At 39.1% G+C, this 14426-nt stretch overlaps 1 protein-coding gene across 5 annotated transcripts in view; it reads right to left on the minus strand.

The window, feature by feature from the left end:
• The window catches only part of BRCA1 (BRCA1 DNA repair associated), a 58317-nt gene that overhangs the window by 9049 nt on the left and 34842 nt on the right, over nt 1-14426 (minus strand). For 2 of the 5 annotated variants that reach the window (XM_047093520.1, XM_047093518.1), the window contains exons 12-17: nt 11791-11914; nt 9166-9356; nt 7659-7969; nt 5065-5152; nt 2820-2897; nt 2287-2327 (exon numbers count right to left, since the gene is read on the minus strand). In XM_047093520.1, coding sequence (XP_046949476.1) covers nt 2287-2327; nt 2820-2897; nt 5065-5152; nt 7659-7969; nt 9166-9356; nt 11791-11914 — 833 coding nt within the window. Of the gene's footprint in view, nt 1-2286; nt 2328-2819; nt 2898-5064; nt 5153-7658; nt 7970-9165; nt 9357-11790; nt 11918-14426 lie in introns of all 5 variants that reach the window. The other 3 variants (XM_047093519.1, XM_047093517.1, XM_047093521.1) reach the window with 2 other exon arrangements.

Raw genomic sequence — 14426 nt, forward strand, 5'->3', positions numbered from 1 at the left:
TTTCGTAGTCACTTGAGTGAGAAGAGTCTAGTGCTAAAAATGTCATCTATTTGAAGCTGACCCTCAAATTCCTTGTCCTGATTGCACCCCTGTGCCTACTTAAGCTCTCTACCTGGAAGTCTAATATACATCCCCAAATTCAGTCTGAAACAGCTCTTGATTCTACTTCTTCCCCCTCAAGGTGCTCCTCCTCCATATCTTCCTGATCTGATTTACTATTACTGGCACCCATTCTTGTTCAGGCCCAAACCCTAAGTGTTAGCCCCTGAATACCTCCCTTTACCTCATCCTCCAAACTTAACCCTTCAGTAGGTCCTATCCCCAAACGTAAATCAACCTCTTCTTCCCACCTCCATGCCTCCAATTACCCTACAAATAAAAGTCAAATTCCTTACCATGACTTCCACCAAATCCTGTGTGATCTGGCCCTTGTCCGTGATCTTCTCCAACCCCTGGTCCAACCTCTGCTCTCTACACAGAATTTGGCAATTACTACTCTCCAGCTACACTGGCCTATTTTTCTTTAATAAACCAAACTCATTCCTACCTCAAGACATTTATGCTTGCAGTTCTTCTGCCTGTTAACATTTGTTTCCTACATTTTTCCAGGCCAATTCTTTTTATTTAGGTCTCGGCTCAAGCTTTCAGAAAGCTTTCGCTGGTCTCCTTAAGTAGTCAACCTCTGTCCCTAGTCAGCTGCTAGTCTGTTGTTCTATATTATTTCTCCATAGTATGTATGTATGTATGTATGTATGTATGTATGTATGTATGTATTTTTTATTATTTGGCTACTATCATTTTTTAAAGTTTTTATTCCATAGTATTTATTGGTATTTTAAATGTATCTTTATTTATTGTATGTCTCCCCTCAATAGAACATGAATCCCACCAGAGCAGGGACCCAGCAGTCTTATCTACTGCTCTATTCCTGGTGTCCAGGACATAGTAGGCTCCCAACCATGTTAGGTCACTGAATCAAAGTTAAAACCAACAAAATGCCATTTAATTAATTATAAATATGCTAAATAGTGCATAATAGCTTAAAACTGCTTTTGCTAATTTTATTTTGCCTTGTCTGTTGTCACCAGCAGTTCTTAGATGGTTCTGTTCTAAAATGATTCTTCCTCCTACACCCTGTCTTATTTACCTGTCACTGTTCTTAGGATCATAAAGAGTAACATCCCTTTGAAGGAATCTGATTTTTAAGTAGATACATCTGCATGTTAATATGAAGGGTTTCTCTTCAACAACAGTTTTCTACCAAGGTATATGAATGTAAGATTTAGGTGGGCCTGTTTCTTTTTTTAAATTTTTTTTTTTCAACGTTTATTTATTTTTGGGACAGAGAGAGAGACAGAGCATGAACGGGGGAGGGCCAGAGAGAGAGGGAGACACAGAATGGGAAACAGGCTCCAGGCTCTGAGCCATCAGCCCAGAGCCCGACGCGGGGCTCGAACTCACGGACCGCGAGATCGTGACCTGGCTGAAGTCGGACGCTTAACCGACTGCGCCACCCAGGCGCCCCAGGTGGGCCTGTTTCTTAAGCTTACGGGTCTTTCTTTCTGCTTTATAAATTCCTTTTCCTGGGGTGCCTGGGTGGCTCAGTCGGTTGAGTGTCTGACTTCGGCTCAGGTCATGATCTCACAGCTTGTGAGTTCGAGCCCTGCGTCAGGCTCTGTGCTGACAGCTCGGAGCCTGAAGCCTGCTTCAGATTCTGTGCCTCCCTCTCTCTCTGCCCCAACCCACTTGCATTCTGTGTCTGTCTCTCTCAAAAATAAATAAACAGTAAAAAAAATAAAAAATAAATAAAATCTTCATGTTTAAAAAAAAATAAATTCCTTTTCCTTCCTCTGAGAAAAGGATTGTTTGCATTGACACTTAATTTTTTTTTAATGTTTATTTATTTTTGAGACAGAGAGAGACAGAGCGTGAACGGGGGAGGGTCACAGAGAGAGGGAGACACAGAATCCGAAGCAGGCTCCAGGCTCTGAGCTGTCAGCACAGAGCCCAAAGCGAGGCTTGAACTCATGGACCGCGAGATCATGACCCAAGCCGAAGTCGGACGCTTAACCAACGGAGCCACCCAGGCGCCCCTCTACTGACACTTAAACAAATGAGTGAGAATGCAGAATTTCCTGGTTTGCTCTGCGTAATTCTTGATGGTCCACATTGTCAAGGAAAGTCTTTGGAAAGCAGTATAAAAAAACGAAACAGAGAAGTATTCAATGATTTTGTGACTCAGTGGCACCAAGTCTTTCTGACTAGTTTGTAAGATCAAGTACCTACCTCATCTAGCATCTTTCTTTCTTTAATGGACTGGGTCACCCCTAAAGAGAGGACAGAAAACACAGGTCACACAAAGGCAGAAGAACATGCTCTTTTCACGGAGGTGGATGGTGAAGCGATACCGTACAGCACAGAGGGCAACACTGAGTAGAGGTCCTCTCTCTAAAGCAATAGCCCCTTAATAGATTTCCTTCTGGAGACACAGTGGTGGCTTAATTTAAACATTATAAAAGTGCCTGCTGCACATGGATTTCTGCCTGCTATTAAATAAATCCTTAGTTCCTATGCTAACATTGCTAGGAGCAGATTAGGTCGTATTAGTTATAAAAAGAAATCCATTTTCCCCAACATCACCAGCTTTATCCGAACAAAGAGATATGCATTCAAGATAAAGCTAGTTTAGTGTTACCATTAAAGACCTTTTGGTAATTCAGATTCAGCATCAGCAAAAACCTTAGGTGTTAAAACGTTAGGTGTAAAAATGCAATTCTGAGGTGTTAAAGGGAGGAGGGGGGACATTATATTGTACTTACAGAAATAGCTAACTACCCATTTTCCTCCTGCAATACCCAGAAAATATTTCAGTGTCCGTTCACACACAAACTCAGCATCTGCAGGATGAAAAACATCCAAAGGATTAGCAGTTGAAAACAAAAATCAGCCAAGTTCTGCTTTAAGAAGCTAAAGTGCCCCTAGCAACTTATGCTACTTGAGATCAATCCGGATTGAGGATTCTGACAGCCCAGGTGATAGGCTCAGAGGCCAGAAGCACCCTAATTATAAGCAGCAAGTGTGCATCTTTGGAGGCCTGGGAAAGGCTGATAGGAGGTTGAGACCACAGGAAAGGTCTGCTCTATCTTCCAGGTGCCAACGTTAGCTAAAGACGACTGTCATTGTGTTGAAGAAATCACCCGTATCAGTAGTATTGATACACGTGGCTAGGGAAGATCTATTTTACTGGATGGCAAAATGTAAAAGGAGACAAAAGCAGCATTATTGAAATCCTGAATCTGAAATGTCCATGTAAGCGACAAGGTTTCACCACCCAGAACTTCTACCCGGGGAATCCTAACCCCTTAATTTCTAAGTCCCCTGAGAGGCACAGGAAAAATAGACTATTTTCACAGCTTTTCTCTTTTCTATGTACTTCAGAAGGTAGTAGCTGAAGAATCAGTTCTGTTTTTCTTAGCATTTCAAAGGCCTCCTTTTAAGAACTAAGCAAACTGAGGAAAGAACACTTAGTTTTAAACAGGAGAAATGTATTTAACTAAATCCTAAACACAGTAGGCCATCTGCCAGTAGAACCAATAGCCATTCTCTCTCCCAGAATCCTTCACAGATTTTTAAAAGCCCTCTTTTTTCTTCAAATTTTAGAGCTTTTTACCTGTTGTACAAGTTGATTTAGTAATATGCTTTAAACCCAGAAATTTTAGCTCCTTTTTAGGTTAAAAGTAGCAAATGTTGTATTGTCTTTGAGTTTAAAGACTGAACTACTTTAGATTTAATATACATTTTAAAGTTTTCTTTTCACCTTTCAGCAGCTTTGATCCACAACTATAGCTAGCTTAAGCTATATTAAACTTTACTGACATCCATCTCTAAAATGTTACTTCGCTCAAAGTATCTTGTTGTGGCACTTGATTCCTGTGAGCACTATCCTCTTACCCTGTGGTATGGTCTTTGTACAGTAGAAAACTAAGATCTTAGAGGTTTTAAGGCAATGTGTCCCTGCCAAGGAGTCTGGACCCTATGCTCAAGTGCCTGCAGCTACATGACAGAAACACCCTGGAGAGGACCACTGTATTTCCAGAGAGTCAGTTTTGCGAGAAAGGCTTTGAGAATTGAACTCCAATCTGCATCTTTTTGGAGCCCAACAAGTGAGTCCACCTCCTCTTCCAGAAATCAGCTCTTCCAATATTGGAAGACAGCTGTCTTGTTCCCTTAAGTCTTTCCGTTCCTTCACCTGTTCTTCAAATGACACTGCTTTGAATTCCTTTCCCCCATCCTCAACATCTACCTCTGGGTAAACACTCTAGTCTGTCAGTGACCAGCTTCAAAAGGAAGTATGGTGCTCAAAGCAGAGCACACACCTTCCAGGCAGCCCCTCCAGCAGAGAATGCGGTGGGGGGGTCAGGATCTTCACTTCGCTTGTTCTGGACACTAGGCTTCTATTAATAAGGCCCAATTTCAAATGAGTTTTTTCAGCAGCCCTGAAATGTTTACTTAGATTTAGTTCAAAGCCTGAGGTCTCCGTTATCACAAAAGCCATAATTAAGACTGGAAAAGGGGAAGGTGTAAGACAAATGAATTTCCCCTTCTCTTTTTCCTGTTTCCTATGCTAGGCTACCTCAGAACTGACAGTGGACTTGGATCCTGAAAAACTCCCAACCACACTCAAACTGGGTGTGTGGAGTAGAGCTAGGAGACAGAGTGGACAGGGAGCTAGCGTTTCCAACTGCCTGGATTTTGAGCGCAGGCTCGCTTCATTCTCCTCTTTGCCCCATTTGTTCCTCCAGGACTTGGGCTGTGCTTTATCAGAAAGCCCTTTACACAGTGTGGTCCAGGCAGAGTGGACTAGAAGTGGTTCATCGTTTGGGCTCCTGATTCTCCAAATCTTAACCCAAACAAAAGGGGGCCAGGAAGTAGCAAAACTTTTATTTTTCTCTCATAAATAATTGGCTGACTACTGGAAGACTGCCAGCCATGCTATGCTGAACAAATATTCCCATTTCTTCGTGTGGTTTTATGCAACATGCTCTGGAAAGGCTCTTGGTATACCTGTTTTCATAATGACATGAGTAGTCTCTTCAGAAATTACATTAGTTAAGGTGATTTGGTGTCTTCTGGCAAACTTCTGCACAAGCACCTGAAATCAAATCAAATATTACATCATAATAAATTACCTCTTGTACAGAGCTCAGACTATTAGTTACCCTAGCTTTGAGTCTTCATTTTCCTCACAAAAGGTACACCCCTTTTATTCTAACATGCCTGAAGTCCCAAAATAAATAGCAATTTAATAAAAATTATGTATAAATCAGAGGGAAAAATTCTAAAATAGTCTGTGCTAGTAGCCATGGAAATACAACCCAGGATTCAAAATAATAATTTTTCCCTTTAATAGCAGCTATCATTTGATACCCTAAGACAGTTTCTTTGCAGAGTGATACGCTACTATAATTTAGATTTATCAGCCTACACTTCGTAAGCCAAGAGGTAACCAGCCTGTTCAGAAAGTTACGCTACAGATATGCGGCTTAAAGACCTGATTCAACCCTCTGATAGTTACAAAACATTCAAGGCAAGATGCTTCTAAAGGTCAGTGTAAAAACCATCAATTTCTCTTAAGGATAAGGATTGGAAGAGATTCATATGCTTCCCGAAAGAAAGCTAAAGCCTTCTAGCTATTATCTAACAACCAAATAAAAATCAATAGGCAGTAAAAGGAATTAACCAGATCCGTTACGGACACGGTTGACACAATCAGTAGCTGATGTGTAGTAAACCACTTTGTTTACCAAGGGCCATCATTTACAAGCCATCGCCATCCATGTCAATATTTATGTGCCGCACAACCCTGCAACGGAGATCAGGCCATCTTTCTTTCAAGCTGCCTCACTCCATACTGCCACAGGGCACTGAAAAAGGGAGGCTAGAGAAGCTAATGACATCCTCCCCCTTTTGCCACTGCCCTCTGCCAGGATCATTAGCAATTCTGAACTGATTAATTGTTGAAATCCCAGCCTTGAAACAGTGTTTAGTTAGAAGAGCAACTGCTGAAAAGATCATCTTAATATGGGCTCCAGAATTAATCATGTGTACTACAGTCAGCAGCTTTCATAATAAATTTACCACACTTCAGCAAGTCTGAATAGGGCTGAAAAGTTTTCTTCTTTGCTTGTTTAAAGACAAGACGTACCCGAGTCCCTTACAGTCTAATGTGCAGCTCCGAATTGTCCATGGCAAGAAAAGATCAGATCATTTTAGCCTTCTCTGAAAAGCTGAACTGACAAAACAAGGGAGGATGGAATGCTAATTTTCAATGAATAATGGGAATTCTAGATGCATAAGCAAATGATCAAGAACAATATAAACAGGCACAGGTATGAATTTTCAGGGCAAATAGCTGATCTGGGCACGTGCTTGTGAGATCGGAACCCTAGCATTATTGATGAGAATTTATTTGTCATATCTACTAGGGCAGACACAGCTTATTTTACCTTTTGGTGGTGAGATACATTTGGCCACACAGAATATTATGCTGAGCCACTACCAATAGAGAAGTTAGGATGAGAAATGGTTCTTAGCTTAGGAAGGATATAGTAAGAAAGATACTTAAGAATGACTCAGTCGTTTCTCAGTGTACAATAAATGGCACCCACTATTGCATCCATCTGATATGCTGGTGTGTTATCTTATGATTTTAAAGAAATATTCACTCAATTATTTTTTTTTTCACTCAATTATTTTATTATGAAAGGATACCAAAGGTGATTAACTACAAGAAGGTCAATGTCCTAGGATGTCTGAAATCTATACTCAGCCCAAGGAGCAACAAGATTTCAGTGGTATTTTAATAGGTATTTTTCTACAATGTAAAACAATTCCTATTTGTAGCACCATGAGCCCAAGGACATGTCAAATTAGAGGGAAGGGTGCTACAGGGTAGAAACGACAGAGCAGGCTATTGAATAATTGTTACAAGCCAAGATAGAGACAAACCCTGGAGAAAAGCCACTATCTGGCAGTTTGCTTGGAACCACTTTGGATTTAGTTCATTATGCTCATAAGTTCACTCAGATGTAAACCAAGGTGTTTCCTCTGGGGAATAAAACTATACTATACAGGGGCGCCTGGGTGGTTCAGTCGGCTAAGCGACCAACCCTTGGTTTCCACTCAGGTCATGATCTCACGGTTCGTGAGTTCAAGCCTCACATTAGGCTCTGTGCTGACAGTGTGGAGCCTGCTTAGGGTTCTCTTTCTCCCTCTCTCTCTGTCCTTCCCCTGCTCGCTCTGTCTCTCAAAATAATAAACTTCAAAAACAATTTTTTAAAAACCCCACTATACTATACCTACTTGCTTTTTTAGATAAAAAAAATTAAAATTAAAAAGTTCTATGTTATATCCCAAACTACAACATGCTGCTAATATTAATGATTATTTACTTAAGTAAATATACACAAAATAATCTATGTTATAGCTTTATCTAGGTCCAATGATCAGAAATCAGTAATGGAAATTAAATTACATCGAATTGTTCTTGGTACCTAGATTTTTCCTCATAGGTTATTCACTGCTAGTACCTATTTAAAACTATTTGTACTACATTAAGAAGTCTCAGTTGTTAGGGAGATACATATGGATACACTCACCAATTCTTTTGGAGTCAAGCCTGATGCCACCATAGATATTCTTTTGTTGACTCTTTTTGTTGAAGACATCATTTCTGGTTTCTCCTTGCCCTCAATGTCTTCCCTCTTATTATACCCAGCAGTATTAGTAATATGAACAGCAGCTGTACTCTTGGCTGATTCTTCAACTTGAAATTGGGGTAATTTCAAGGCAGAGGTTGAAGTTGGCATGCTGCTAACATGAACCGGTTCTGGGGCTCTGTCCACAGAGAGATCAGACTCAGGGTCATCAGAGAAGAGGCTGATTCCAGATTCGAAGTAAGGGGTTCCCTCTGAAAGGCATGAGGAAAGAAGTTTAACCCACACGACAATGAATTTGAGTTATAAATAGTATTCATCATAATTCATTATTTTAAAAATGAAAGTTTAAGTCAACAGACTAAAGAAATATAACAACATTTCATTGCCAATGACGGGAATACAAGTAATTTTAAATATTCCTTTCGAATTTTTATTACCTACATTCTCCAACTGTTTAACAATGAACATAAAGAACATATAGTACTTTTGTAAGGGAGGAGAATAATTTTGAAAAAAGAAACTAATACTTGATTTTTGTTTCTTTATCCACAACATCATTGTCTTCTTGACTTAATAAATCATCAGATACCCTTACCAAATTAAAAACAGGAGACCATTCCTGAAACATTTCAGAAAATATCACTCCATAAGGAAGTAAGCATAGCTACATAGAATTCATGAGATTCCTAAAATGACCTTAATGAACATGGCCAAATACTACATTTAGGTACCAAAGTGTACCTTTCATGATAATGTGTTTTTGAGGACTATTTAAAACTTTCTTTACTGATTAAAAAACTTTGATTTATAAGCCATAAAACACACCATTCAGTTATAGTGATTTATAAGGCATAAAATACCTAGTCATTTATATTCATTAACTCATAAAATAAGAGCTTACTTTGTGGAGATTTGACTCATTTTTCAAAAAAGGGCAGGCCGAAAACTTTATCCTAGGGCCCTAGAATTCTTTTCTTTTACCTTTTTTTTTCTTTTTCTTTTTTTTCTTTTTTTTAAGTAATCTCTGTGTCCACCATATCTGAGTTCCGGGTTGAACTCACAACCCTGAGATCAAGAGTCACATGCTCTACTGACTGAGCCAGCCAGGTACCCTAGGACCCTAGAATTCTTATTTAACAGTTGAAATAAAATATTTACAGTACACAAGACTCTCCCATTCTCAAAACTGTTAGAGCTAAACCAATACAGATATATTAACAGCTGCAATAATTTTCATGTAAATTCGGATTAACATTGAAGCAATTTTTCTAAAATGGGTTTAAGTATAACAGAAGCCCTCATGATAGACTACACACGCTAGACATCTGAAAAGTTGATTAACTGAAATATCTTTAGGTCAGAGTAAAACAGAAGTGTGCTCGCTTCGGCAGCACATATACAGAGTAAAACAGAAGTGTTTTCTCCACTAGAACAGATAAAATATTACCCAGATCTTGTCTTGGCAAATAAGACTGCTCCATGAAATCTCGGGGCTCTGACTTAGTCAGTTGTAGCTCCTCCCCACCGACAGCCTTAATTAGCTCCTTCTGAGACAGGCAGTTTGTGCTCTGAAGACTGCTTGAGTGGCTGCGCACACACTGCCTAGTATCTAACAGCCGGGATTGAGAAGGAGAAGACCTAGAAGAAGGATGAAAGGAGAAAGGCGCCAGCACAGCTTATGAAAGGGCTCATCATACTTCCGGGGCAGCTAAAGCACAAGTCGAACAGCTTACTGCCAGAGAGACGGGGAATGACTGGTGAAAAAGAACCCGAGTGACTGCCCAGAAGTCTGGATCCACGATGCCTGCCAACATGTCAGGGCTGACAGACAACATCTCCTCTTAGGGTCTGGGCCAAGGCAATATATCTCTCAGCTGTTTAAAAGCATGTCAGCAAATTTCTGTGTCCCTCGCTCAAATTCTATCCACTATTCCATTTGAGTCCAAATGGATGTTTCAGAATCAATCAGATCTCTCACAAAAATACAAAGCTGATTAATTTTGACATTTCTACACTCATTCTTTCTACCCAGTTTTAGCAGAATTCATAGAATCATCCCTACCTCCTGCCTTTTCAATGTCCAAAGCCATTCTAAAACCAAAGCCAGCTATAAAGTATTGTCAGAAGAGTATATGCACCCAGTGGTTTATTCCTCTGCTCTTTCAGGTGTTTAGGACTTTGCAGAATAAGATACTTATCAACAGATTTAAAGGACACTTAACAGATTTGAAGAATTAATACTCAAATGCATCATTTATACTTGTCTTTAAATAATAAACAATGGTTGGGGCGCCTGGGTGGCGCAGTCGGTTAAGCGTCCGACTTCAGCCAGGTCACGATCTCGCGCTCCGTGAGTTCGAGCCCCGCGTCGGGCTCTGGGCTGATGGCTCAGAGCCTGGAGCCTGTTTCCGATTCTGTGTCTCCCTCTCTCTCTGCCCCTCCCCCGTTCATGCTCTGTCTCTCTCTGTCCCAAAAATAAATAAACGTTGAAAAAAAAAAATTTAAAAAAAAATAAACAATGGTTAATAATTAAAATAATCATAAAGTTATTATAATTATAATGGGTGATATAATTAAAATAATATAATCGATTATGACATAATATAATAATATAAATTAACAATGAACATACATTAAATAATTGTCAATTAAATAATTATTGGGTGGAGTTTACTATAAGTCAGGCAATAAAACTAGGCCCTGTGGATTAAAGATGAGCAAAACCTGAGTTGTAAAGGGAGGATGCTCAATCAATGTCTAGGTTCTTTAATAGAAGACTCTGGAGGGTACAATGGGGAAGAGGGGAAGGAGGTATAGAAATATTTAGTCTAAAATATATATATTTTTAAGTCTACTTATTTATTTTTGAGAAAGAGAGCATGAGCAGGAGAGGGACGGAGAGAGAGGGACAGATTATCCCAAGCAGGCTCCATGCTATCAGCACGGAGCCTTATACAGGGCTTGAACTCATGAACTGTGAGATCATGACCTGAACTGAAATCAAGAGTTAGACACTTAACCAACCAAGACACCCAAGTGCCCCTTAGTCTAAATATTAAATGGATGGTTAGCTCAATTGATTAAATGTGGCAATGAGGTCATTACCTCTAAACATGAGTTAGTGCCTATAGAGGCCAGACCTTTGTCTCCTCTGTAAAAGCCACAATGTAAGTCTCCCAGCCTCAAAAATATATCCTCAGTTCAAGAGGCTTGAAAGATAGTATGATTAGATTATTGACAGTTATCACTATTTTCAGAAAGATACATAAAAAATAAAAATATATGTATACACAGTAGGAACCCAATAAATATGATTCCTGGGGTACTTTGGTGGTGAAGTTGGTTAACCATCTGACTTCAGCTCAGGTCACGATCTCACGGTTTATGAGTTCGAACCCTGTGTTGGGCTCTCTGCTGACAGTGCAGAGCCTACTTTGGATCCTCTATCTCCTTCTCTCCTACTGTCTCACTCACACACTCTCTCTCTCAAAAATAAACATTAAAAAAATATATGATTTCTTTTCCTTCCTAGAGTGGTGAAGTGCAGGATTCTAATGGGTCTGAGATTCTGTCCTGAACTATCAAGTAGGAACAACAGTCCAAACTTGTCCTTCTCCCCCTGTAGTATTGTAAAGATCCAACCAGAAGGTAGATAAAGTGCTATACAGTCTTACCTCAATAATGATTTGAACAGACATCCCTTTAAAGATATTCTGAATTTTCCTGGGTAAATCAATAGCTAAACTTTTTCTAGAGAGACAAAAACTTTGATTAGGGCAAGGGCTGCCTTGGAGAAGAATACCATCAGCCCTCAGGCTTGTTTAGCTTTCAGTTCTGAATTTTATTCCGACCTTCAGGAGGGACAGATCGTGCATTTCTTATCTCGTAGCTCATGCCTTGTATAGACCCAGAAAACCTACATACAATTAAACAAGAGTGTCCTGGAACAATGAGAGGTCAGAAATGGCTCTTTACAAAAAACTAGAGCAGTATGGTGAAAAAACTTAATAAGAGCTCAATATAAGTAAAGATGTTACTTAGAAACCACAAACTGACATTTATTACTGCTTACCGTCTCATTCCCGGTTCTTTAGTTTTACTGGTGGAACTATCCAGAGATACTTGAAATTTGTCAGCAGAGAGGCTTTCGGGATTCTGGCTTATAAGGCAGTCACTACTTTTCTCTGAAGTTAATACTGCTTTAAATGGAATGAGAAAACAAAGAAATCTACTTTACTGCTCTGTCTTAAGGGTGATAATTCAGGTGAGGATATCAATTCTTTCAAAAGCAGCAATCTGTAACAGTCAAATTAGTTTTAAAACAAGTGTATCAGACAGAATTTTATAAACATAAGTGATGCAGCACCAAATGAAACAAAATGACTAAAAAATAGTAATGACAATAAAGGACACACTTCAAGACAGGAGTAAATGAAGATATCCAGCTGAGACGAGGCTGCAAAAAACATATATTTTTTGGCCCTGGATGATAAGGAAACAAGAATAGGAAATGAATTTTTATCTGTGCAGCAAAATAAATTATTCTGAAATCCCCTCAGATAACAAGGAAGAGAAAGTACTGGAAAGCACAAAGCACATTCCCTACTGGCTCCACATCAAAGACTAGAGGATGGGGGTTTGAGCTTTTTGTATGTATGGGGAATTAAGACGGGAATGGTCAGATGAGAAAGAAAAACCAGGTGACAGTTTGCTCTCCATTTGCAATGACTAACAAAAAAACAAACAAAAAAAACTAATATATACACAAAAACCAAGGTGCTGACTGATAAGGAACCTTGAAGTAATCTATGGAACTAATGATGAAATGGCACCAGAAAGGAAAAAACATACAACAGACCCAAGGCAAAGTTCTGGCATGTTAGTGAATTTTTTTTATTTATTAATTCCTCCAAATGTATTCTTGTAGCACTGCTTTCTAGGAAATGCCTTAAAGGCAGAAATCTTTAAAAAGCAAAAGCAAATACTTAAAATTACAAATGTCTTCTACCCACTATAAAGTCACTGACAATTGTAATTTATTTTGAGCCTTTATTAGAAAAGCTACAATGCATAATCAAGGCAGAAAAACTTAAGCAAAAGGCTGTATTAATTAACCTGTGTTTTAAGTCACTGGGTAGCCTGGAGGGAAATCTAATCCTCAAATGTACTATTTATAGTTTCCTTCATGTGCATCTTTTCTGGACCTGTACATTTCTAGGAACCCAAGAACTCCCAACTGCTGAAAGGAAGCAGAGTCTGACCATGAACCAGCAGGTTTTTCTTCCAACTGTGTATGTAAAGCTTTTTAATTCAGGTATCATTCCCTCCCAAGTCCAGGGTGATAATTGAGAAAAGGTAGTGTGTGGTTTCAAAAAAAGTGAAAGGGTACAGAGCAGGGTGGGGGAGCTTCAGACACAAACAGAGATGTTAAAGTCATTCCACTGCCTGAACGTTTGGCATATGAGTTGCTCTTCTCAATACAATATGGCTCAAGCTACAAAGAAATGAAGCTAACCTGAGTTAGGATTCAATAACTCAACAGTACATAAAAAACACGGGGCAAAACTCTTCTGCTCTTCTTCCTTTATCCGTATTTCATAAACACAGGATCCAGAGCCCAAGTCCTGGAACAGTCCCTCTTAAATCACCCCCTCCTCTGGGGGGTCTTAACATGTTATATTCTTCATGGCTAGGGAATATGGGCTAGACCAAACATTTAATAAACTTATTGACTATTATGTGCTAAGCATTATGCAAAGTATTGGGAGGGGAAATCAAAGGAAAAGACATTGGGGAGAAAGGAAAGATATTAAGAAATGATAAACTACAAAATACAGAACCTACAATGAAATTCAGTTTTAAAAAGTACATAACCCATCCATGCCAACTGATTCAGAATTTCTGGGGCAGGGACCTAAGAATTTTGAACAAGTGCTTCCGGAAATGAACGTACTGCCAGACGGAAAAGCTCAGATATGTCTGAAAATCACTTCCGCTATAACAGGTTATAATCTTACAAATGCTAATGTTTGCTTTATGAATGACAGGTAATTGGGAAAAAAAAAGTACCTGATAGGAAACAGCTTTACTTGTAGAGGAAAAGTACACATAATTTATAATGGGTAAGGATACACATTTGCACAAAAATATGCAGACTTGGGAATGACCCCTAGATAAACCATAGGGCAGATCTGTGCTGAGGGCAGGACATTTGATGTAAAGATCCTACAAAAGGAGCTTTCTTCATCTTTAAGGATATTGGATCTTAAAAATAAAAACTGGTGAAATCCAAAGAAGTCTAGAGTTCCATTTGTTACTAGCAATGTACCAATGTTGGTTTCTTAGGTCTGATAAAAGCACCATATAATGTAGGATGACAACATTAGGGGAAACGGAAACTAGATAAGGGGCAGAATTCCTGCAGGAACTCTCTGTACTATCATTGCTATTTTTCTGTAAGCCTAAAACTATTAAAAAATAAAAAGTCTATTAAAAAAGATGTCAGTACAGCTAAAGGTAAACAAAATACCCTTCCCAGGATCAAGAAGCTCGCTTGAATTTCAGTTCACCTCACACCAATTTAAGAAAGGAAAAGGCACAAAACTTGAATTGATATTAAGTTGATACTCATACTCTTTCAGAAATAAAGCCACAAAATTCCAGAAATCATATCCAGAAATCTCCTTTCAGTAAGTCTGGGGTGTGTTT

Source organism: Lynx rufus, unplaced genomic scaffold, assembly GCF_022079265.1.
Source record: "Lynx rufus isolate CCGP_SWC_20201006 ecotype Redwood Valley unplaced genomic scaffold, mLynRuf1.p SCAF_34, whole genome shotgun sequence".
In the NCBI taxonomy this organism is placed as follows: Eukaryota; Metazoa; Chordata; class Mammalia; order Carnivora; family Felidae; genus Lynx; species Lynx rufus.